The sequence below is a fragment of the Aegilops tauschii genome, chromosome 7 (assembly GCF_002575655.3).
Source record: "Aegilops tauschii subsp. strangulata cultivar AL8/78 chromosome 7, Aet v6.0, whole genome shotgun sequence".
NCBI classification, from domain to species: Eukaryota; Viridiplantae; Streptophyta; class Magnoliopsida; order Poales; family Poaceae; genus Aegilops; species Aegilops tauschii.
Window position 1 is genome coordinate 643,381,581 of NC_053041.3, and position 26,359 is coordinate 643,407,939.

The 26,359-nt window shown below is 45.4% G+C and overlaps 3 protein-coding genes across 3 annotated transcripts; all 3 read left to right on the forward strand.

Moving 5' to 3' along the window:
* The first annotated feature begins 461 nt into the window (after positions 1 to 461).
* LOC109749931 (probable E3 ubiquitin-protein ligase ATL44) lies at positions 462 to 1,449 on the forward strand. Its single transcript, XM_020308870.4, has one exon. The coding sequence runs from the start codon at positions 598 to 600 to the stop codon at positions 1,363 to 1,365; it is 768 nt and encodes a 255-aa protein (XP_020164459.2). The 5' UTR covers positions 462 to 597; the 3' UTR covers positions 1,366 to 1,449.
* Positions 1,450 to 11,080: 9,631 nt separating this feature from the next.
* Positions 11,081 to 12,043, forward strand: LOC109749922 (probable E3 ubiquitin-protein ligase ATL44). The gene has a single exon (XM_020308862.4). The coding sequence runs from the start codon at positions 11,155 to 11,157 to the stop codon at positions 11,752 to 11,754; it is 600 nt and encodes a 199-aa protein (XP_020164451.1). The 5' UTR covers positions 11,081 to 11,154; the 3' UTR covers positions 11,755 to 12,043.
* A 12,189-nt stretch (positions 12,044 to 24,232) lies between these two features.
* LOC109749919 (probable E3 ubiquitin-protein ligase ATL44) lies at positions 24,233 to 25,263 on the forward strand. The gene has a single exon (XM_020308858.3). The coding sequence runs from the start codon at positions 24,313 to 24,315 to the stop codon at positions 24,928 to 24,930; it is 618 nt and encodes a 205-aa protein (XP_020164447.1). The 5' UTR covers positions 24,233 to 24,312; the 3' UTR covers positions 24,931 to 25,263.
* The last annotated feature ends 1,096 nt before the right edge of the window (positions 25,264 to 26,359 follow it).

Below are 26,359 nucleotides of genomic sequence, written 5' to 3' on the forward strand. Positions count from 1 at the left end.
CTTTCATGTGAAAAAAGAGCACAATTTCTTCAACAACAACTACTTCAAAATACAACCTGTGCAAAAAATGCACTATAATGGGACCCTACCGCCAGCATCCCTGGCGGTAGGTCTATACACCCTACCGCCGTTAGCTCCGGCGGTAGGTTGTCTGCCAGGTCAGCTCCTGGCCGTTTGTGTGACAGCCTCTGCCGTTTCCCTACCGCCAAAGGTCCTGGCGGTAGGCTATGCAAGCCTCCCGCCATAGGGTGCGGCGGTAGCAAAAGGGTCAAATGTTGAATTTTTTTTAAACAGGGGCCAGATCCCGAATTTATACACGAAAAGGGTCAAAACAGGAAATTTGGCCGCTCTTAGCACCCCAATTTTCTTCTTTAGGAGCATAGCACGATCTAAAAGTGCTAAAGCGTGTCTCATCTTTTAACACGTACTGTGGTTTAATAGTTGGTCTATAATCACTTTTAGTTAGTACTATTTTCACCACTGATCACCACCCAACTTCAAAACACTGATCACTATCACTCAGTACAACAGTGTCCCTAGATTCTTCTTCTACTTCCTTGCATTCATGTACTACTATTGCCCAGTTGCCACGCGTGCATGGACAAATATCCTGAAGTGGGCCCGGCGTTACCAGTCCAGGGGCCCACTGGTCCTTCGGCCACCACCCCACTGACGCTAGAAAAAAACCCACCCTCACAGTCCACGGCCAGAATTCAGACGAACATATCTGGTCCAGTCAAATCTAGTTCTTACTTCAGCGACACCATGCGCGCCCCGGCGAGAGTCCTGCACCGCGCGGCCGCCCTTATCGCTGCCGGTACTGGAGAGGCCTCGTCGTCGTCGCCTGCCTCAACACAGCCACCACCGGAGCAGGCGGCGCCGATGGCGTTGGACTCGGACATGACGGTCATCCTGGCATCGCTGCTGTGCGCGCTCGTCTGCGTCCTTGGACTCGCACTCGCCTCCCGGTGTGCATGCCGACACCGACGCTCCAGCTCCACTTCCTCCTCTAACCCACCCCAAAAGGGCCTCAAGAAGAAGGCAATCGACGCGCTCCCCACCGTCTCCTTTGCCGCCGCAGCGTCACCACAGCCGGCAGCAACGGAGTGTGCGATATGCCTGGCCGAGTTCGCAGAGGGGGAGGGCGTGCGCGTTCTCCCGCGGTGCTGCCACACCTTCCACGTTGTTTGCGTCGACGCTTGGCTCCGCACATGCGCCACCTGCCCCTCTTGCCGCGCCTCCATCGTTGCTGCTCCAGCCCCTGCACCCACGGTGGTGGTCGCAGTGGTAGGGAACAACAGGTGCGGGAGGTGCGGCGAGGCGGCGGCGCCGGCTGGTGGTGGGGACATCACATTCTTGCCTTAATCAGTTAGGCTATTGTAATTAATTGAAGTTTTCTTTGGTTAGTCGAGTATCTATCATCAGCTAGTAATTAATTACTTGAGTTGTACTTAGTTAAGTAGAGTAGTAGCACTGTTGTTCTTTTTTGACGGAACCTCGTCAGAGGGCCAGGTGCTCTGACTTTGCATTATAGAAGAAGAGAGTTGATCCAGTTTATGAGGGAAACTGGATCGAAAACCTAACAGAGTGGCCCAGTTTATGAGGAAAACCAGACCGAAAAACCGCACACGCAACGAACCCTTGCCGACCACACGACCCAAGGCAACATTGCAACAAACACACACACCCGACTCCGGAGCCGCCGCTCCGACATCCCCCGCCCGCACGCGAGCCACAACGCCGTGCGGTTCAGGCGCCTCGTAGCCCTTACTACACGAGACGATAGCCCGCAGACCACGAACGTTGTACCAAACATCCGGGGCCGCCGCCCCGACTTCCAGCCAGACCGACCCCACAGATCGCGTCGACCGAGCCAACGAACTGGCCACCCTCGCTGCACCAAGTCGCCGCCCATGCCAAGCAAAGCAGCGGACCTACCCCATAGAACCGCCGTTGCATGACCGTCCGAGGCCGCCGCCTCGGCATACATCCACCGTCCGGAGCCGCCGCTCCGGCATCCACCGTCTCGGCATACCACCAGAAGCACAAAAGCCACAAGCGCCAACCGAACCTCGTCTCCAAAGATGGCGCCTCCAAGAAAGATAAACGACGTCCAAGAAGACGCCGCCGCCATCCGATCCAGCAAACTAAATCTGGGTTTTCACCTGGAAGACGAGGTTCCTTTGGTTGGAGGCGGGTCGGGGCTCCTCGACGACGCCATCAAGATGGAAACGGCGCAACAGAGCGCCGCCGTCGCCGGCACCGATCGAGTCGGGCAGAAACTTTCGTCCAGAGACCCACGACAACCACCATCACCGTACTGCCGCGAGGACAGCCCACCGCGCCGTAGCCCTTGACACATCCAGGGAGCCACCACCCTCACCGGAAGCACCAGCGGCCATGCCACACGACACCGACCCGGAGCCGCCGCCAACAGCCATGACCACCTCTCCACTGCTGGCACGGCCGGAGCTGGCAGAGCACACACCACCCCGGAGGCCAGGGACCGCTCCCCACGGCCGCCGCAGCACATCCACCTACGCGGCGCCGCCGCGCCGCCATCCAGGAGCTGCAGTACGCCGCCACCACCGCAGCTCAACCAGCCGAACGTGCAGCCGCCGGAGCCACACGCCTGGGCAGCCCCACCGACGGATCCAGCCTCCTAGCGCCAGATCCACGGTGAGTGGCCCAGCACCGCCCCTCACGACCCACAGGGAGGGAGGAGAGGAGAGAGCGGCGCCGCCACCATGCCCGGGGCCGCCGCCCCGGCTTGCCTGCGCCGGCGAGACGCCGCCGCCGCCGCCGCCAGTCGCCTCGCGTCGTCCAGGGCGCGTCTCGCGAGGAGAAGTCCCCGCCGCCGCCGAACGCCGAGTGGGCTTTGCCCGTCGGATTCACCTGGCAGCGGCGAGGGGAGCTGGGGTGGAGGTGGGGAAAACGGGGGCGGCGGCGGCTAGGTTTCGCCCGTGCCGCCCCCTGGGAGCGACGCGAGCGATAGGACCTGATCCGCTAGTATCGTCTGCTTTGCTCCTAGCACTGTTGTTCTTGTGCTTCATTTTCTTCAACTTCCTCTAAAGTTTTTTCGTAATTGGGTCGCTGTATGTCGACCCGATGCATTCTGATAGGCTAGTTTTGTAGCTTTGCTGTAAAGGCATAATGTATGATACAACCAAGAACGGTGTGAACTACATATATTTTTCCTTTCTGTGACATCAGATCTCTTCTTTGTGATTATGTTTGAACAAATTATTGGGCATAAATAGAGTGCGACAATAGCTTTTAATATGTTTTGTGTAAGTGGCAGCAATCTATTGTCGTTACCAATTTGTTTTGGTTTAAACTGGTCTTGGACAACATGCAGTCAATTAAGCTTTTAGTCTCCATCGGAATTGATTCCCCATTGATTGAAACAAACATAATAGATACCGGCTCGACCGGTGGAGATCGAACGACAAAGTGTAAGGACAACTCATAGTTGCTTTTTTCTTTCCTGTTGAACGAACAATCTTTGTAAGGAGAAGTTTTCCAAATTTTGATTGGCAATATGGATGCCAACTGTAGCTGCTCAGTCACCGTATATATAGTTAGGGAAGAACGATTTCCGCAGGACAACAATCCACTGGATCAGAAGCCATGAATCCGCAGGAGTGGAACATAACAAGCTCGGCATTGACGAAAAGACCGCATACTAGGATTGCGATGGTTCCGTAGGTCTTTTATTCTCTACGACACAGTCTCGACATCAAGACATACACACATAAGAGTATCAGAAAAAGTAACGTAAACTCTAAACAACGCATTGTTGAAAAAAAAGACTAAGCTCGAAACAAGGACAAAGCAAATGTTTATCTCGATGCCAGGAGGGCTCATATATGTTGCTAGCTAGGACTCTGATTCTATTCAGTGTGAATACTTGTTTGGGCATAGAATGAGTAATGTCTATATATCATGTGGGATAGAAGGAAGAAAAACCAGGTGCCTACAGGACTGATACAACTCCACAATACCATAGTAGATGACATCTGTGTAATGGTGGGCATGTATGTGGAAAACCGTGGAAACATGTACTTTTTTTTCCAAGGTGGGAGTCCAACTAAAGTTTGGGGATAAGAAGATGCGTATACATCTGCTTTTATCCAAATATTTCTCCACTTGGCCGGCCTTCATGAGGCCTTTATGTGCAGTGTACTGTCATGTCTCGATGATTCACATTTTGTCCTGGTAAAGATTAGTCATCTGGTGATTGAATATCCATGGCTGGTTGGGTGTTGGGAACTAGAGTCTTCGTGTAGTGTGGTGCATGTGCAGCAAGCGAACAACTAACAGGGTCATGGTCAAACAACCAAATGGAATGAAAAGTTAAGTGGGACTTTGAGCTATGAACGTCTCACATTTGTTTCATTTATTGATAGTAGATTCCTGGGGTAAATTATTATCACCTAGTTCTGTGATCATCAGGGTTATTGAACTAAATAATTGCATACACCGTGTTACTTAGGCCTCCCCTCTGCAGTGTCATAACTCATAAGGACATATTATTAAGATGATGTGGCACTATAATTAAAGATAAGAGTGGTGATAATAATATCATACTATGATACAATATCTTAAGAATGGAAGAGGAAACTTAGTGACAAATAAATCATATAATTATTTTGATAATAAGATATCACTATAATTTATAATTTCAGAAGTAACTAAAGTGATATCATGCATATATTTGTTTATCATATTACCCATAGTCAGAGACATAGAGCATCTCTAACCCATCGGCCAAACCTTAATGATCCAAACTTCCTCTCAAACCTTAACAAAATAAAAACAAAAGGCAGGAAAAAAATAAAAAGGAAAACAAAAAATAAAAAACAGAAAGAACATTAGGAAAATAAGTTATGAAACAAATGTAAAAAGGAAACTGGTTCAGGAACCTTCTAGAGGTTACCAAAACAGGTACCGTGTGTACGTTGTTACTGCAAAAAGGGGCCGGCCCATTTTGGCATTTATGCAATCTGCAGCAGAATGCGGTGAATAGGGTTTATGTACTCAACTCCTCCTAGCTTCCCTAAAAAAAATTCTCCGGGCTTCTTTTCTCTCCTTCTTTACTCCCACGGAGGAATCATCAAACGGAAGCGGATTACTCTAAAAAAATCAAACGGAAACGGATGGAGAACCCTATTGGATTCCTCGAATTTGGCGCCAATAATATGTTATCAAATGTTTAACCATTCGTCGCACGGTCGTACGGAGGCCTTGGTTTAAACAACGAAACACGCTATGCTCTGGTGCTCTGACGTGACTATCTCTCCTTACGTTAATTCCATTCACATATAGGTGCTTTCTTGAGTTTCATAGAGAAATCAGGGGAAGCAGGTCGAGAACACACAAACGATTTGAAACCGAACGTTCAACCATGGTCCCCTCACCTCTCGGTACCCGAAAGGTTGTCTGCCATGAAAGGAAAACCAATGGAACACCCGTGAAAAACTCTCTCGGTAACCAAATAAGTTTTGAATTCGATCGGGATGAATCAGAATGACGCGATGGGAAAACTGTTATAATCCGAACAAGAAAACCATGTGCTTGCACCATTGATTCTCCCACATATATTCGAGGTAACCTGTGTATCGATGGGCACTATGTGGAAGAGCATGGGCACGGGGAGCCCTTTTAGCAAAGGTGGCTGGCCAGCTAATTGTGGAGATAAGATCATGAAAAAGACGAATATATATACTCCGAATCTCCTATCTGAATATGTGTGCACTTTTCCATGATGGATGTGCTTTATGTGTAGCGTCTTGTCTGAAAGATTCACTTTATTTTTTTCATTCCAAAGATTCACCATCTTATCTAGTGATTGAAATGTGTCCGTGGCTGGTTGGATGTTGGGAACCAGAGCATGCATGCATGTGTCGTGTGGTGCATTTCCAGTGCAGCTAACCGGGTCCATGGTCAGAGTCGGAGGTGTCTGAAACCAATGTTTCGGCATGACTGACCGACATGCAGTTGCATATACTTGCATGCAGTAGTAAAAGTCGTTCACGCACTGGACTAATTGGCTAACGCAAGGGAGACTAGTATGGGATCACGTAAGAGATCAAAAAATTTGAAGATACAAAACATGTTCAAAAATTCCAAAAATATTTCGAGACACATCGATGTTTCAGACCGCATCCAATGAAGCTTTTAGTCTCAAACAGAATTAATTCGCCATTGATTGAAGCACAACATGATAAGAGCTCAACTGATGGAGATGGGGGTGGAAAAGGCAATTTATCATCAGGGTAGCTTGGTTACAGTTCATGTTTATTTGATCGCTTTTGTGAATGTGTTATCTAGCTTGTTTTTTGTGAACCACAATGTGATGTGTAGCCGATATGATTGGGTTTGTCAATCAAGAGCCAACTACCACGACACTTGTTGAAACTTAAGAGCTGATCATCTACTTTTGCCACACGACGGGAAGATGTATGCGGACTGTTTTTAGTGAAGACAAAAAGTGATGATTCTCTTCATATGCTTATTTGCATTTCTCTTGTGGTGCTACTGGTCTCATCGAGGACTTGTGGGTCCGTCTCCGTCTGTAATACTTGCAGTACCATTTAGGTGACTGTTTTACTAGACCGTGGTTGATTTTGTGAGCTGTGCGACCTTGATTGATTCGTGTGACTTTTATTCCCCACAAGACCACCTGGACGTTGACGCCAAAACACTCATTGATCCATGGTGTTCCGCCTCAGTGCCGAGGAGAACCGAGGAAACAGTAAATCTTCTTTCTCATGTGCGTGAACAAAAAAACAATGTGATTGCAGTTGGATTGGCATGTCTACATAGATGTAGAGTGGGATGATGTGCATATATGCGGGAGCAACATGGAAACGTTTAACTTTTCCCAAATGATAAGTGTCACACATGTGGCACGAAGCATTCTTACAACTAAAGTTGCCACCTGAAAAGAAAAACTAAAACTTGCTATGTAAACAGAAAGTTGTCATGCCTGACAGCTAAAGTTCCCTCGCGTCACTAAACTTATCATAAAAAAACGTTCAGAGTTGCCATGCGCTCATGCCACACATGTGACACTTATCAGGGTTCTAACTTTTTGGCAAATGTGGCAGGCTAGCTAATGTTTGGGATAATATCATATAGGAAGAAGATATTATGTACACTCTGCATCTCGATCTAAATATCTCTGCACTTCCGGCGGCTTTCATGATGGGTGGATGCCCTTTATGTGTACCATCTAGTATCAAAGATTCACCTTTTCTGTGGCCAAAGGTTCATCAGCTACCTGGTGACTGAAACGTCCATGGTTTTGAGTTTGGGGACCAGAGCATATACGCATGTTAATTGGTGTGGTGCAGGTGCAGCGGGTCATGGTCAAATTAACAATCGTGTGATCATTGGGATTTTTGACACGAAATTGTGTCCGTGGATTAGGTGTCTGCAGTCTTGTTCGAACCAAAATATTCTCATGTGAGGTACATGCATGTCTGATCGCATGCAGCCGCACTAGTGAAAGTTGGTGCATGAGAGGTACTCATAGTGAGAGTAGCATGCAGAAGAACAGCACAGAATGGATTCGATTAGTTGATTAACTAATCAAGCAAACATGGAGAGACAACCTAACCGATAATAGGGGATCAATCTTATATAAAACGACCAGTTGCTGCACCATAGATAGATAGAGAGATAGAAGCTTTCTATATCCTGCACTATATATACATTGTTAGGTTGATCGACTGATTATATATGACTAGCTACTAGTATCATCAATGGCCAATTCAGTCGAAAAGGTCTTCATTGCAACTTGCATACGTTCCTCTCCCTCCATCTTCTTCTCTTTGTTGTCTAACGCCAAAAATGGTGACCATCCGAGAAAAAGTTAACAATGAGGATTAAACAATGCTCTAGATCGGTGGATAGCTAATTCTTGATAGTGAGTCAGTTGCACTAACTCTGGATAGATCATGTATATCTTAGTGATAAATATTTAGATTACCTCAACACGCATAATAAGATCTCCAGTAGGCTATACCTAGGTGTGTATACGCACTTTGTATTGTTTTGCTCTTGGAGGCTAAATGAGCTCGATAGCTCTTTTGCATTTGACTTCCACTTTGGATAGAAGCACACCTACAAAGTGAGATTTAAAGCATGTCTCTAATTAGTTCCTACTAACACGGCTGCTTAGCCTTGATCAGGATGCGTTTTGATTCAAAGTCTTCCAACAAATGTAATCTTTCTTAGTACATTTTAATTATAATGAAATTGCCTACGCTCGCAATTTTTCTTGGCGCGGTCAAAGAGCTAAAAAATCCCTTATCAAATTCATATACCCAAGGTTGGTGAACCATCCATCTTTGTCATGGTTATTCACATTCACTTCTTCCACACAAATATCATGGAAAATTCTAAGGCCCATACTATCCCACTGTGATTTCATCTTTTCCCCTTTCCAATCTATATAGCAGACACAAATTAATGAAAAAAGAGAATTCTTTTCATATTATTAAAGCAAGCTCACTGCCAATACAAAAAGACACTATGTTTTACCATGACTATACACATAGAATAGATCATATGCAAATACATGACCATCATCTCATAGATGGCTCTAATTGCCACTAATTTTGTAATACATATTGGGGGCAGGGGGGACCTAACAGATAACACAACACATGCTTGATTCAGATAGTAATAAAATGACCACTCACCAAATATAGATAGATACAAAGTTGCTTTCCATGGCATGCACACACCATATGTAAGTTGTTAAGTTAATTGACTAATTAATTAAGACAAACAGCTAGTAGTATCATGCATAAACTAGCATCAGTCAAAAGAACTTGGCAACTCGCATGCATGTTCCTCTCCATTAGCTCTTATCGCCGTCTAGCGCCGGAAATGGGGAGTGGAAAATTTCAAGTTAAAAGCGGCCAGCCAATCAGGGGTAACTTTACTCACCAATCCTGGTGGTCAACTACGCATATGTGTGTACCACAAAGCAATTATGCAAATTAGTTAACTTGTTTTCCTTGTGGGAGCTCGGAACAACTAGTCAGGTTTTCTCTTTAAGATATCAGATCTCTCCCATCCTATGAAGCAACGCGTTGGTGTTGAAAGATGGTACTTTCTATCCCTTTATCTTTTCCCTTTTCTTTGCCATGCAAGCTAAATCGACGATATATAGTCCTTGACAGTGTCATTGCACTAACTATGAATGGATGGGTGGATCAGGCATGTATATCTTAATTAGTGATAAACTATTAAGATTACCTCAACGCGCATGATATATATATATATATATGGATCTCCCGCCGGTATAAGAGATAGCTAGGTGCGTGCACACACTCTGTATCGCTTCCCCCATGCATTGTTTTGCTCAAGTGGATAAAAGCATCGAGCTCCACAGCTCTTTCGTATCTCACTTTAACTTTTCACAAAAGCATGATCTAAAAGCACGTCTCTCCCTCTAATCTTCCACATACATGCGCCTAGCACTATCGGCCACTTGGCTTCTTCCTCCTCGTGCAGTAGCGTCAGTTAAAGCGTGTCTCTTATCTTGAATGCATGCATGCACTCGTTTAGCTACTAGACCCATGCCACTCATGAAAATAGCTAAACCCTAACCCTAAACCCTAAATCACTCATCTCATACGAGTACCATCACTTGGTAGAGTATACCAAACCAATTTAGGCCTTCTGACTTCTGCCTTCTTCTTCAAGCACAACCAACTTCGCTTTTGTCGGGAAGCTAGTGAGGTTAGGCCTCCCTGGTTCTGCCTGGACATATCTACGATGGTTGTCCAATCCTCCCCACTTTGATCAAATCCTTGGTTCGTTGTTGATGGCATCTCTGGCTCCCACCAGCGACTTCTTGGAGCTTGCATCAACAATGTTATCCTGGCTTTGAGGGTGTTCCGAAGCTTTTCCCACGCCGTGCTGCCGGTGAGAGCAGTAAGAAGACGACGCCGATAAAACCAAAGACATATGTGTTATTTTCTATTTTTGTAAGGATGGTTTAATAAGAGCTGGACAATTTAAATAGATGCCCTTGCCTACTGAAAAAGGGATTAGGAAAGCATCGTGCTAAGTTCTCTGCCAAGCCCCACTCAGTGCACACATAATCCATACTAAATCGAACAAATCCTTGAAGTTCATTGCATGTAGGTGTGTAGTGGCACCCTTCACCAATGTAAAAAGGAAAGAGAGAAAAATAATTAATTGAAAATGATCAACACATGATTTTTGTTGAAAAGGGGCCTGGATTCAACCTATTTTTCCGCTTCAGTTCGAAATAAGAAAAGTACACAACACATCTCCAATCGGACTTGCCTAATCTGTCCCCTTACATGTCTACATAGACAACAGTACAGTGTTTGGCATGTACACATTGAACCCTCATTTGTCTGTTCATGCAGTTCTGTCTCTCAAATTGTCCAGACACAAACATATAATTGGTGGGGATGAAGAAACAAAAAGGAGAAAAAAGAAGAAGAAGAGAAAGTTGGTCTAAATTCGACATGGTGAGCTGTCCGAACGCCCTCATTTCCTCCTCGCATATGAGCGGACATCCTGAATACATGAAGACGATTTGGGAGTCTGGTTGGATAGCTTTTTTCTTCTCTCGTGTCCCAGCACTACCGGGGTTGTCCATCCGGACATATGGAAAGGATTTAATGTCCCGGCTAGAGACTCTTAGCACCACAATTTTTTTTAGAGCATAGCAAGATCGAAAAGTGCTAAAGCGTGTTTCATCTTTTCCCACATACCGTGGTTCACTGCTTGGTCTAGAATTAGACTTTCAGTTACTATTTTCACAACTGATCACTACCACTCGGTACAACAGTGCCCCTAGATCCTGGATTGGCATGGACAAATATCCTTCCATGTATACCGGCCATACCAAACGGATAATAGTACAAACGAAGTTGCCACGCGTGCATGGAGAAATATCCTGGAGTGGCATGCATGGACCCGTACCGCCACTACCTCATGGCCCGGCGTTACCTTCCCACTGGTCCTTCCGCCATCACCCCACTGACGCTATAAAAAGAACCATGCGTTCGCAGTCCACGGTCAGAACTCAGACCAACACATCTGCTCCAGTCAAAACTAGCTCTTAGCCACCAGAGCATTCCGGACGACAACAAGACCATGCGCGTTCTGGCGAGAGTCCTGCACCGCGCGGCCGCCCTCGCCCCCTCCGGCACGGGAGGGCCGTCGTCGTCGCCACCTGCCTCACCACAGCAACCGCCGGAGCAGTCGGCGCCGATGGCGGTGGACTCGGACATGGCGGTCATCCTGGCGTCAATGCTGTGTGCGCTCGTTTGCGTCCTCGGACTCGCTCTCGCCTCCCGGTGCGCATGCCGACGCCGACGCTCCAGCTCCAGTTCCTCCTCCAACCCGCCCCCGAAGGGCCTCAAGAAGAAGGCAATTGACGAGCTCCCCACCGTCTCCTTCGCCGCTACCGCTTCACCACAGCCGGCAGCAACAGAGTGTGCGATATGCCTGGCCGAGTTCGCGGAGGGGGAGGGCGTGCGCGTTCTCCCGCGGTGCTGCCACACCTTCCACGTTGTTTGCGTCGACGCTTGGCTCCGCACATGCGCCACCTGCCCCTCTTGCCGCGCCTCCATCGTTGCTGCTCCAGCCCCTGCACCTACGCTAGTGGTCGTAGTGGCAGGGAACAACAGGTGTGGGAGGTGCGGCGAGGCGGCCGCGCCTGCTGGTGGTGGAGATAGCACGTTCTTGCCTTAATCAGTTTATCTTATTCCTCTTCTATTCTCTTTTCCTCCGGTTTGCTAGTTAGGCTATGTAATTAATTGAACTTTTCTTAGTTAGTCGAGTATTTACCATCAGCTAGTAATTAATTACATGAGTTGTACTTGTACTTAGTTAAGTAGAGTAGTAGCACTATTGTTCTTGTGCTTCATTTTCTTCAACTTCCTCTACTTCGTTTGGTAAATGAGTCGTTGTATGTCGACCCAGCTAGTTTAGTAGCTTTGTTGTAAAGTGCATAATATACGATACAACCACGTACGGTGAACTAAAGTGTGAACTACATATAGTTTTTCTTTCTGCGACAACAAATCTCTTCTTTGTAATTATGCTTGAACAAATTATTGGGCGTAAATTGAGTGCGACAATAGCTTTTAATATGTTCTGTGTAAGTGGCAGCAATCTATTGTCGTTATCAATTTGTTTTGTTTTAACCTAATCATTGCAATATGCAACAAATTACGTTTTTAGTCTCCATCTGAATCAATTCCCCATTGATTGAAGCAAACGGACTAGGTACCGACTTGACCGGTGGAGATTGAACGAAAAAGTGCAAGGACAAATCATAGGGAAGAACGATTTCTGCAGGACAACAATCCACTGAATCAGAAGTCATGAATCCGCAGGAGTGGAACATAACAAGCTCCGTATTGACCAGACGACCGCATACTAGGACTGCGATGGATCCGTAGGTCTTTTAATGTCTACGACATAGTCTCGACATCTAGACATACACACATAATGAGTATCAGAAAAAATAACTTAAACTCTAAACTGCGCATTGTTGAAAAAAAAACTCTAAACTCTAAACAAGGACAAAGCAAATTTTTATCCATAGTGTTCCACATCTCGATGTTAGGAGGGCTCATGGAGGCGGGGGGTGCCCAAGAAACACTCACGAAAGACTGCATATGTTGGTAGCTAGGATTTTGATTCTACTCAGTGTGAATATTTGTTTGGGCATAGAATGAGTAATGTCTATATATCATGTGTGCCAGAAGAAGAAAAAAACCAGGTGCCTACATGAGTGGTACATCTACACAATACCATAGTAGATGACACTATGCAACGACGGGCATGTATGTGGAAAACCGTGGAAACATGTACTTTTTGCCAAAGGTGGGTGGCCAACTAAAGTTGGGGATAAGAAGATGCGTATACATCTGCTTCTATCCAAATATTTCTCCACTTGGCCGGCCTTCATGAGGCCTTTATGTGCAGTGTACTGTCTTGTCTCCAAGATTCAACCTTTTCTCCTGCTAAAGATTAATCGTCTGTTTTTTGAAATATCCATGGCTGGCTGGGTGTTGGGAACTAGAGTCTCCATGTATAGTGTGGTGCATGTGCAGCAAGTGAACAACTAACAGGGTCATGGTCAAACAATCAAATGGTACGAAAAGTTAAGTGTGACTTTGAGCGATGAATGTCTCACATTTGTTTCATTTATTTTTTTTTAGAAAAGGAGGAGGACCCCCGGCCTCTGCATCTGGATGATGCATACAGCCACTTTATTAATTGTTCACACAAGACCGTACAAAGTCATAATAGTAAGACCAATGCCACTGTCTAGGCAACATGTGTCGCTACTCCTAATCAGTTGATTCGCTGATAGTCTGGGCCTAATACCAAACAGACCTCGCAACCAAACCTAACATCTAAGACCTGAGGTCCCAACCAGGACGCCTGCCGGGTATGGGGCACCCACCAGTCCGGCACACTCCTCAACCAGGACGCATGCCTGGTATGAGGCTGCCGCAGCCACCTGCCACCAATCCATCTTCAGTGCTGTACTGCTGCATCTACCTTGCCCGGTCTCGCTGTCGTCGACGCCACCATGGCGCCAGACAGCTCCACCGCCCTGCGCTCGTCCATCCAGTCGCATCCGTCGTCGATATGCAGCTGCACCATGTCGCCAAAACTCGTCGTCATCTATGCAGTAGATACAACGCCGCACCACCTGGCAACCTCCACACCGTCGCCACTGCTGGAGGTACTCGGAGCCCACCATCCACAACCTCTCTCCCCCGAACAGCAGGTCCTCCCAAGACGGCACCTCCATGGAGGATACGACGCGCAGGACGCCGCCGCCACCCAATCTAGACTAAATTTTGGACTTTCGTCCGGGAGGGGTTCGGAGGTGGATAGGAGAGACCTCGGCTTCGCCTCCACGGAGGGTAACGGCGTCGAGTGACGTCGCCGATGCCGGGCCGGTCTAGCCGACCAAAGCTTCCTCCGGTCCCCATCCTATGCCACCAAACCTCCGTCTACTCTGGATCCGGCAACGAGCCACGATCCAAAACCTGCGAAGAAGCAAGAGCCATGGGGCTTGACCCGCCAGAAAGGAGGATTGAGAAGAACCCATTGTAGATCTTCAGACGTTGAAACCAGCGGTCCGACGTGGCCAGTGACGACCATCCCCACCCCGCGGCGACCGACGAAGTCCGAAGGCAGGATCCAGATGGATCCGATCTAGATCCGGCGGCACCCGCGACCATCGGGCAGGCCCAATGCAGCCACCACCTCGTGACACGCAGGCCGCCACCGCTGCGCCGCGCACGACGCCGCCGGGAGACCCGCCCGCCGCGCCGCCGAGCCCCACATTCGCCCGACGCTCCTCTCGACCCCGCTGTCCCGCGCCAGCCAAGATGAAATGGATGGAGAGAAGCCCCGCCGCCGCCCAGCCGGCCAGGCTTCGCCCGGCAGCGCTGCAGATGGCGGCGAGGAGGGAGAGGGACGAAGGAGGTGCGAGAAGCAGCGGCTAGGGTTTCCCCCTGGGTCGCCCGCGGGGGCGACGCGAGGGGGATAGTGGATTTCTGGGGTAAATTAATTAGCACATAGTTCTGTGATCATCAGGGTTATGAAACTAAATGAATCAATAAACTGTGTTAGTTAGGCCTCCTCGCTATAGTTTCATAGCTCATAAGGAGATATCCAGTAATGTGGCACTATAATTAAAGATGAGAGTGGTGCTAATAATATCATAATATGATACAAATATCTTAACAATTGAAAAGGAAACTTAGTGACAAATAAATCATATACACAATCATTTTGTTAAATAAGATATCACTCTAATCTATAATTTCGGAAGTAACTAAAGTGATATCATGCATATATTTCTTTATCATATTACCCATATTCAGAGACCTTAGAGCATCTCTAACGCATCGCCCAAAACTTACTGCTCCAAACTTCCTCTCAAACCTTAACTCATCAAATTTGGGGAGTGAAAAACTAGGCGGACCTAGGCTTTCTACTAAAACTTAGGTCAATAAGAAACATTCTTTTGCTATTTCTGTTAACCTCTTGCCTACAAACTCCATTTCAACTTATATTTACACAACATTGTAATTCAAAACTTCACACGTCCCAACAATGTTTCGAATTAAACTTCCAAGTGATGTCTGTAGTAGTTTTGGTGCACATCACACATGCGGCAAGCATCCATGTCTGATCACATGCAACCACACTAGCTAAATGTAAGTCGATGCATAAGAGAGACTCAATTAGTTGACTAATTAATAAATCACGTACAGAAAGACAACCTAACTGATAACACGGGATGGATCATGTGCATTATATCCATCACTCACCTTAGATATATAGCTGCTACTTTCCACAACCCGATATGATATGTTAAGTTAATCACACACCAATCATGTATCCCACGATCCGTCAAAAAACACATTGTAAATATTATTTTAATTACATAATCCAGAGATTAAAAGTATAACCACTTGAGTCAAAAGGTCTAGTGCGTTCCACCATCTTCTTGGCTCTTTGAGACTTTCGTCAAAAATGGAAACCGGTGCCGGAAAGATTGAATGAAAAGTAGTCCATCGATCGACAAGGACACCAAAAATAGCTTTACATACTTAACTCAGCCACTCATCTTTAGGGATCATTCCCGTATACTTTACCTCCTAACTACATGCACACACACTAGCTACCTAGCTTTGAGATGGAATAGACACCCATACATCCATCACAAAGCATGCAATTGGGCAAAATGAAGCGCTTTCTTTGTGCAAGAAATTAATTAATTAGTGGGATAAGATGATAAGCAAAGTGTTTTCATTCATTAAGATGTTTATGTCTTTCCTTATGGAATAAGAAAAGCCGGGGATGGTAAAATATGTAATGACACTACATTTACTTTCTAGCGAGCCCATTTTCTTCAACCCCCAATGCAGTAAGATATATGTAATCCTGGCTAAATAGGCAGTGTGAGTCGCACTAACCCCGTATGGAATGAATCATATATAGTATCTTTTTATATATATTAGTGATATGAAGATTACCTCAGATCAACGCGCATAGCTGAGCGTTAGGTGGTAGGTACACACACTTTGAGCATTTCCTCCCTTGACTGTGATCTTCAATTTGGTGGTGAAACTACGAGCTAGCTAGCTCTTGGCTAATCACTTTCACTTTTGAGAAAAGCACAAATTAAAGGGAGATTACAAGTCTGCCTGTCTCTAATCTTCCACACATGCACTGGTTTTGGCTGCTACTTGACTTACTCCTCGTATAGTATCGTCACTATAGTATGGTTTCCTTTTTTTTTGTGGTGACAAGCTTGATTATACCGTGTACTTTTCTAGGCAGAGCAACACTAATTAAGAAGCATAGTTAACTTGTCACGAGTGCAAGCAAAATACCCCCAAGTGGCATGAACTGCAGCAGCGCATGCCACTGCTTCGACGCATCCTTTTCTTATCAAACTTTTGTCCATCCCTTATGTTTCTGATGATTTGTTTTGTGCATCGGTAACTTCTAAGAATAGTAAACAAATGTGCAACTTGGGAAATTTCATCAAGATTACCTGCAAATTCAGCTAGCCGACTAAACACCTCTTTCATAGATTCACTTTACAGTAAGACAAATCAAAATCATGGATTAACTTAAGAGAGCCTCATCTTTCCAAACACACTATGGTTGTGGTTGGTCTCCAATTAGAAGTTTAGTAACAACCCATTGTAATACTCACTCCCTACAGCGTCACGACTCACCATATTGTACTATTGCCTTCCATGTAGAAAAACATGACACACCTGCATGAGGAAGCATCCTATAGTGGCATGCATGCATTGAGACCCCGCCTCTACCACATGGGCCTGGCGGACTTTAGAATACTAGCAGGCGGAGGTGCGGCAGCACGCCGCGCCCGAGCTTAAGCCCGTCGTTAGTCATATGTTGTTACTCATATTTGTTATTGATAGTTTATCGGGTTTTGGTAAGTGAAGCAATAATAATATAGTAGATAATACGGATCATTTAGTCAATTTCATGACTTGGTGACATACATGATAAATAAAATAGTACAATGAAGTGCTGTTTAAGAGAGTAATATTGTGTAGCTAGATGGTGTACAAATGTAGATAAAGAAAAACTTGGTGAAAATACATCATGGCTTTTTAGCACTTCAGATTCTTTATTCTTGATCTTCATGATTAATTTGGTCTTGATGAACATAAATTGGAGGGTATTTACATCCTTTCGGGATTTGATTAGGGTGCTCCTCTCGGGCCCATCCACTGAGGATTTTAATCTATGGAAAAATTAATTCGCAAGCACAACATGATAGCGGCTCGATTAACATAGGTGGAGTTTACGCTAGAAGACAATTCCTCAGCATGATAGCTTGGAGCCAATCAAATTAATTACCACTTGTGTGGATGTGATGTCTGGCTAATAAGGTTCATTTAGCTGATCAGGAGCCAACAAGTGCCATGATAATTACAGAAACTTAGGATCTTATCAACTATTAATGGCGATTACAAACATGGTATTTTTCTTCTTCTAGAAATGTGTGATGAGCACAAATGGAAGTATCAACTGGCTAAATCATATATCTTGTGTAGGCCAAAGGACCTAGGATGGAAATTGACCCACTTACTTCTATTATGTTAATGCTAATTACTACTGTATATGCATCGGAAACATCAAAAACGTCAAAATTAAAAATAAGTGCTTGCATAGCAAATAGCTATTCAAGCTACAAAATGGGGAAGGGTGTCTGGCAAGAGCTCCTCCATAATAAACACTTATATTGCAAGAATATATCTGTTTTGGAAGCCTTCCCGAAGTGGATGCCAAACCAACCGATTCTCTGTTTTGGAAGGGCTTGATGAAGTTGGTGATGGCCAATCGATGAGTTTCTGGGAGATACTTGGCTAGGTGAAAATCCGCTTGCGACTATGTACCCTTCAATTTACAGTATAGTGTTAAAGGAGATGGTACAATTCAATATGTTTTTGGATCGACACCTCTGGACATCCAATTCAGGAGGGCCATAATTGGTGATAAATTGATGCATGGCTCCTTTAGTTTGTATGATGATGTTGGTCAACTTAGCTCACGTGTCGAATGTTTTGGTGGAGAGTTAAGACCAGCAATGTGTTTGCTGTTAAGTCTATGTATGTAAATCTTATAAATATGGGGCCAACTTTTCGCAGAAAGAATATTCGAAAAATAGTTCCTTTAGAGATAAAATTTTATGTGATTTGTACAGAGGTCTATGTATGCAGATCTTATAAATATGGGGCCGATGTTCCAGAGAAAGAATATTTGGAACATTAAAGTTCCTTTAGAGATAAAATTTTATGTGATTTGTACAGATGAAGTGATCCTCACCAAAGATTATTTGGCTAAAAGAAACCATAAGAGATGTATAAAGTGTTGTTTTGTGTTCAAGATGAAATAATTTAACATTTCTCTATTTCTTGCCCTTTCACAACTTTGATTTGGCGTGCGATTCTTGTTGCATGTAATATGTCACCCCCAACAAATATCCCAAATTTATTTGGAATCTAGTTGGTTGGTATCAACAAAAACCTTAAGGGTCATATCCGTATAGGGGTTTGTGCCTTACTTTGGGGAAATTGGAATTGCTGGAATGACTATGTTTTTAGTGGGTCTTTCTCTATTAACTTTGTGCAGCTTATCTGAAAGGCCATCACATCGATCCGTATGTGATCATCACTTCAAAACGGGGACACTGGGGAGCTCATGGCCTCTGGGTGCAACCGTATGGAGACGGTTTCACAATCGTTATTCAACCAGTTTGGCTGGCATGTCACTAATAGATTATGTGGTTAAGTCATGTGATCTTAATCCGACAATTTGTGATCATTTTTCCGTTTTCTCATTTTAATTGCTATTGCGTACTTGTTGAACTTTGTCCTTTTCTTTTAACAAAGATGGTTGTGTGCATCATGATGATTTAGATGTCAGAGTCTACCCCTTTTTCAACAACAAAATTGCATTTCTGCGGAGGGATAGAAAACATACAAAAATTTCTCTAGCTGATAACTAGTGGGTTCACCTATAATACTTGCATTACAGTTCAGGCGACATTTTTGCTAAATCACGGATGATTTTGCAGCCGTTGGAGGTTGGGAAGTCAATGGTACTTTATGTTTTGCAACACCATCAAGATGTTGACACAATGAAACTTGCTGACCTATGGTTTTCCACCTCTCGGTGTCAGAAAAGCCATCAAAGACGAGGAGAACTGACGAAACAAGGAATCATCTTTCTAAAACCAGGTGCTTCCATTAGGATTGGCATGTCCCTATATAGGAACTGCCAAACTGTACAGTGGCATGATGGGCATATATGTGAGAGAATCATGAAAACGTGAACCTTTTGGCAAAGGTCGCTGACCAGCTAACGTTTGGGATAAGTTCATAAGTAGAAGATAGTATATATGCTTTGCATCCCGTGTCTAAATATCTCTGCATTTTGGCGGGCATTCATGATGGATGGATGGCCTTTATGTGTACCATCTAGTCTCAAAGATTCACCTTTTCTACGGCCAAAGATTCATCGGCTAGCTGGTGATTGGAATGCCCGTGGTTTTGGGTTTTCGGGACCTGAGCATGTACGTATGTTTGCTTGGTGCATGCAAGTGCAGCAGATCATGGTCAAATGAATAATCTTATGATCATTGGAATGTTGAAATTAACTAAGGACATGTTCGGTTTGGTAAGAATCTGCTGGGATTGGGGTTTTGGAACTACGAGCATGTTCGATTGAGCTAAATTCCCTGTCAATCTCGCTAACACCTGCGAAACTGAACAAACCCTAAATGGGGTGCATGGATTGTGTAGGTGTTTCACACTTGTTTGACTCAAAATAATCCCATTTCTAGTACTGCACACACACACACACACACATGCGCGCGCACACACACACACGTGTGCGGCATACATACATGCATGTCCATATATGCAGCCGCACTAGCTAAAAAAAGTTGATGTATGAGAGGTACTCATGGTGGGAGTAGCATGCAGGCCGGCCGGCTAGAGCAGCGGAATGGACTCAATTAGTTGACTAATTAATCAATGAAGAACATACGGGGAGACAACCTAACAGATAACAGGCAATCGATGACTTACAAAACGACAACTCCCCACAGATAGATAGATGCTGCTTTCGGGAACCTGCACCATATACGTTGTTAAGTTACTAGACAGATTAATTAAGAGTAGCTGCTAGTATCATCCATGCAAGCTAAAATGATGGCCAATTAGGTCAAAAGCGTCTTGCAACTTGCATGTTCTTGCCCATTTTCTTAGCTCCTTATTGTCGTTTAGCGCCGAAAATGGCGACCAGCGAGAGAAAGAAGTTTGAATTTAAAGCGGCAACTATACATGCTCATATCCGGGGTCGAAACATAGAAAAAGACCCCGGCATATTTTTATAGGAGTGAGAAACACGGTTGAAATATCTGCTCCCTGTGGTGGGGGATCGAACCCGGCTGGCCTAGAACACAGGACTATGTCCCTACCACTGAGCGACACTCAGTTATTCCCGGGGCCTATGATCGAATATAGATACACAAACACACTCTCTGAGATGGAAATAAACATTTCACCAATTTTATTTAGCGCGTTTTTCATGTGCAGAAGTCCAAGTGTTTTACTTAAGATACTATACATCCTGTGTAAAATAAAGTAAAAGGGGATTAAACAATCCCACTTTTCTTCCCCTTTTCCCATTTTTTTGCGAATATTCTTCCCTTTTTCCTTCCACAAGCTAACTCACGTATACAATCCCTGATGGTGAGTTGTCGCACTAGCTATGAATGGATCATGTATATCTTAATCAGATTACCTCAACAAGCATAATAGGATTTCCAATATATAGGCGAGAGGTAGGTAGTACCACACTTTCATCGTTTTCCCCATGGTCTTTGCTCTTTGGTGGTGAAACGAGCTGATTGCTCTTTCGCATTGCACTTTCACTTTTGACAAAAGCACGTTTGAAAAGAGGATATAAAGCATGTCTCTATTAAGTTACCACTAGAGCGCTGCCACTTATTCTTTGCACACCAGTGTCAAAAAGCACAAGTAAAAGCGTGCTTGTCTCTCGTCGTGCATACGTGCATGCACTTGTTTTAGTTACTAGCGCAATGCCACTTAGACCTGCATCCATAGATAGCTGTAGCTAGATTCTACCGCACTTTCTTCTTAGCCAGTGGCCACGCATCATTCTGAAAACACACGAGCCTTTTCTGATAATTCAGTACACTACTTAGGGCATCTCTAAATTGGACCCTCTCGAACTGCCCACCACCATCCAGATCGTGTGGTCCGGACTTGTTTTGTGATCTAACGCGGGCCTGTATTCGTCCACTGAGCCATTTGGACATCCTTCTTCCCGCAAACTGAAAGAAAACTAGGTGGCATTACAGCGGTCCGGACAGTAGCCACGTAGGGCTCCGACACCACCGGCCCACCCAAAACCCATCCCGGATCCCGTATCTCCATCCTTCCCTCTTTCTATGCATCCATTTTCCCGCTCGCCGACGCCACCGCAACACCTCCCAGGCCTTCTGCCAAACGCTTCCCGAAGCTCCGTGACCTCCACCGCTACACCCTGGTTCCCATGCCGCTTTTCCTTTGCCGCCGGTCCACACCTCTCCTCCGTTCGCCGCGCAGTCCGCCCCTACGGTACCCACCACGCCCAACAAGTCTTTGGTGAAATGCCCGTGCTAATATTTTTACCCTTCTTCTTTGAAGCAATGAATTCGAATATGGAGTACACATATGAGCACTACATTGTGTCATCCGACGAGGAGGATTACGTGAACGAGATGGCGATGATGTAGGCGGTCCTGGCAGGCGTGGGGCATGCAGAACGTCATGTTATCAATTTAAAGAGATCGATCATGGGTCATCGAGTGCTCAGTCAGAAGAGGGCACACAACCTTTTGACTCTGATGGATGATTACTTTGCTTGTGATGCTCTATTCGCTGACAATTTTCACCGGCGCTTTCGGATGCGAAAAATGTCTTTGATTGTCTCTACTATGGCGTCTGGTACTTTGATTACTACTTCATCTTGAAGAAGGACATTGTTGGAAGGATTAGATTATCTGGTTATGAGAAGTGCATGGAGGCATTGCAGATGCTCTTTTGCATATGATAGGGCCACTGACTTGTGCGACGAGTACATACATATGTCTGAGAGCACATGCGGAGACAACATGGTCAGATTTGCTACTGCCGTGGTCTCGGTGATTGGATCTCAGTACTTGAGACAACAAATTGTGACCAACACCGACATGATCTTGGCAATGCCCGATGCAAGAGGGTGGCCAGGTTTGCTTGGATCTCTTGATTGCATGCATTGGCGATGGAAGACCTGCCGAAAAGCTCTACAAGGGCAACACAAGGGTCATGTCAAAAATCCCACCATCATTCTTAAAGCAGTGGCGTAACTTGATTTCTGGATTTGGCATGCTTTCTTTGGTATGCCCAGGTCTCACAATGACATCAATCTGCTGCAGCTAACTTTATTGTTTGCTAGGCCGACTGAAGGGAAAGCTCCTTCTTGCAACTATATTGTCACTGGCCATGAATACATCATGGGTTACTATCTGGCTGACGGTATCTCCTCCTTGGGCTACTTTTGTCAAGACTATCTCTGAGCCACTTGGTCAGAAAAAAGGTCTTAATTTGCCTAAAGACAAGAAGCAGCTAGAAAGAATGTTAGGAAGGCATTCGGAGGTCTCCATGCCCGTTTTGCAATTGTACATGGACCTGCTAAACAATGGGTCCAGAGACCTTGTGGGAGATGATGACATGTTGTGTGATCATGCACAACATGATCGTGGAGGATGAGGGTAATGACGCTGCCTCAGCTCTTGAATTTGAGAACATGGTGATCCTAACAAACTTCGAGAGCAGAATCCATGTTTGATGAGATTGTTCAAATGCACCAACAAATTCGGCATCGAGCAACTCATGAGCAATTGAAGGAAGATCTGATTGAGCATCTCTGGGCGGTTAAAGAGGAAAACTAGTACATATGTGCTAGTTGAATTCAAATTTAAGCTACTTTAATTTGAAAACAATGTTCGATTGTAATATTTAAACTAGAACTAGTACCACATTTGAACATTTTGAGATAAACTACAATTTGATATGTAGTCATTTTGAGCTTGCGGGCTTTAAAACACAGAGAGGCAGATGTTTGCGGCTAGATTTAGATGGCCGGCTCACGTATTAGTATCCACAGACTGGTCCCCATCAGTCCGCAGACGGATGCGGTGTTCGGTTTGGGTGTCAGCTTTGGAGATTCCTTTATGTCCCCAAAATTATAAACTTACTTACAATAGTATTATGCATTATTTGTAGTCATGTTATGCATACAAATTTTAGTCAAAAGGGGTGTCTCAAATCTCTTTCGCCGATCCGCTTTACATTACGAAATGAGTTGGCACTACAAGTATTCTTCTTCTTCTAGGGAGCAAAGCACGAGTCAAAAGAAGTAAAGCGTGTCTCGTCTTTTCACACACACAAATATACATGGTCGGTCTCTAGGACACCAGACATTTAGCTACTAACTCCACCACTGATCACCAAAGTGTCACACCAAATGAGTTGCTTAATTTCCACGAATCCGCGTAGTACTGGTACTAAGCTAAAAGGAGCCGATCAAAGTTGGCACGCATCTATATCTATACCAATATAAAAAGCTCCAAAGGGACAGATCCAATCCATCTCAACCGTCAAATCATGTGATCTAGCGGTTCAAATCGCTTCAATGTTGAGCACCAAACACGTTTAACACTCTAATTATTCACCCATACCATTGGTTATAAACATGTTTAGACTCAACACCATCCTATGAAATCTGCCATGTAATTAATATCTTACCATTCCCGCGAAGAAAGCAATTAATATCTTACCAAATATCAATGTGCCACAAATATACCTTATTTAATATAACGTGCCACTAATATCCTACCTAATACGTGCAATGCACATAATTACTAGTGCACGAAGAAACACCCCAAAGTGGCATGCACGCCCGCCACTAATCTGTGGTCCCGGCGTTACCTGTCCGCCGGCCGACCCTCTCCTTCCACCACCACGGTCACTTCCATGGCCCCTCCACCCTATAAAACACCAAGCAGAGTATCGCAGACTCGCACGGCCAGAGACCAGAGTCAAAGCTAAGCTAAGATACAGAGTCCTCAGTCGAGAGCATACAGCGCACCATAGCAGCAGCAAAAGCCACACCATGCGCGCTCCGCCGAGTCTCCTTCACCGGACGGCCCTTGCGGCACCTGGCACCGGCCAGACATCGTTATCGTCATCGCCTCAGCAGCAGGAGCAGACGGCGCCTGTGATGCCGGTGAACTCGGACATGGTGGTTATCCTGGCGTCGCTCCTATGCGCGCTCGTGTGCGTCCTTGGCCTGGCCCTCGTCTCCCGGTGCGCATGTCGGCGACGCCGCTCCGCCTCATCCTCCGACCACTCTCCGCCGCCGCCCAAGGGCCTCAAGAAGAAGGCCATCGATGCGCTTCCTACCGTTTCCTTTGCCGCCACCGCTTCTCCGAAACCAGCGGGGTGCTCGTCCTCTGAGTGCGCGATTTGCCTGGCGGAGTTTACGGAAGGGGAGGGCCTGCGGGTGCTCCCGCGGTGCGGCCACCGCTTCCATGTTGCATGCGTCGACGCCTGGCTTCGGACCTGCGCCACGTGCCCCTCCTGCCGTGCCCCCATCATCGTTTCCGTGCCCGTACAGCCGCCGGCGACACCCACGGTGGTGGTTGTAGTGGCGGCACACAATAGATGCGGGAGGTGCGGTGAGGTGGCGGCGCCGGCTGGCGGTGAAGATAGCACCACGGTCTTGCCTTAACTAGCAAGATGCCCATGCGTTGCACGGAACTTCAAGATGCATTTGTATGAATAGTTTATTTTGCGGGAGAAAATAATGAATTAGAAGACCTTATTTGCAAAGGTGGAGAGGGGTGTGGGTATCTTTTTGCAAAATTGTCATAGTTTCCTTCCTATCCATCAGATATAAATCGGACGGCCTATATTGCAGGATGGCAGACACACCATATCATCACCAACTCTGTTTTTTTTATAAGAGTAGAGATTAGTTTATTTTATTTATTTTTCCTTTTTTTCTTTTGTTTTGCTAGTTAGGCTGAGTAATTCAATAAGACGTCTTAGTTAGTTGTGTATTTATTATCAGCCGGTAATTAATTATTCAGGTACGTTGTACACTGTTTTTGTGCTTCATTTTGTTTAATTCTTCTGCTGTTTTGGTAGCCAAGTAGCCTGTTCGTCGATCCAATGCATTGGAATAGCTCAATTTTGTAGCTTGGCTGTGAAGTGTATACACTTTTGTTCATTGTTTGATACCGATGTGACGAACTAAAGGGTGTATATGTTCTAAATAAAAACCAAAGCGTGTTTGTTAAAGTTTTCCTTTATGCGGCAGCCATCTCTTTCTTTGTAATACTACCTCTATACCAAAATATAAGATGTCTTTTAAGGCTAATCTAACCTATAAAAAAGTCTTATATTTTGATACGAAGGGAGCATAGAACAAATCATTGGGCATAAATCGAGTGTGACAATAGCTTACATTTGTCTGTGTGGGTAGCAGCGGCAAAGAATCTATTGTTTGTTGTCAATTCTTTTGTTTTCATCTGGTCCCTGACCGCATGCAGCCAATTAAGCTTTTAGTCTCCATCAGAATCAATCCCCCCATTGATTGAAGCAAACAGGCACAATACCAGCTCGACTGATGGAGATCAAGGTGCCAACTGTAAGAACAACTCCTCACATCTACTTTTTTTGTTGTTGTTCCTGCATGAATAGGCTTTGATGCTTGTCAAATTTCATGTCCTCGCCGGAAATGTGGATGCCATCTCCATCTACGTGGCAGCTTTATATATTTTTTGGGAAGAAAAGAAATTCCACACCCGATAATGATCCACCAGACCAGGAGTCGTCAGTCCCAAAGAGCTGAATAGCACAAGCTCGGTGTTGACCAGGTGACCACACACTTGGACGGTGATGTGTCTGTATGCCATTTATTCTCTACAACACACACGCCCGCACGCACAGGCACAGGCACACGCACACGCACACGCACACGCACAAGCCCCAAATTGATATCTAAAGAAGTTCAACCAAAACTCTAAACAGGCACTAGTAGAAACAGAAGCTTCCATACGCCCCCATTAGTTTCTAAAATAATCGAACCGCGACCAAAGAGGTCTTTAGTCGCGGTTCGGGAGGAGACCCGCGACCAACTATCTGGGCCCAGCGCG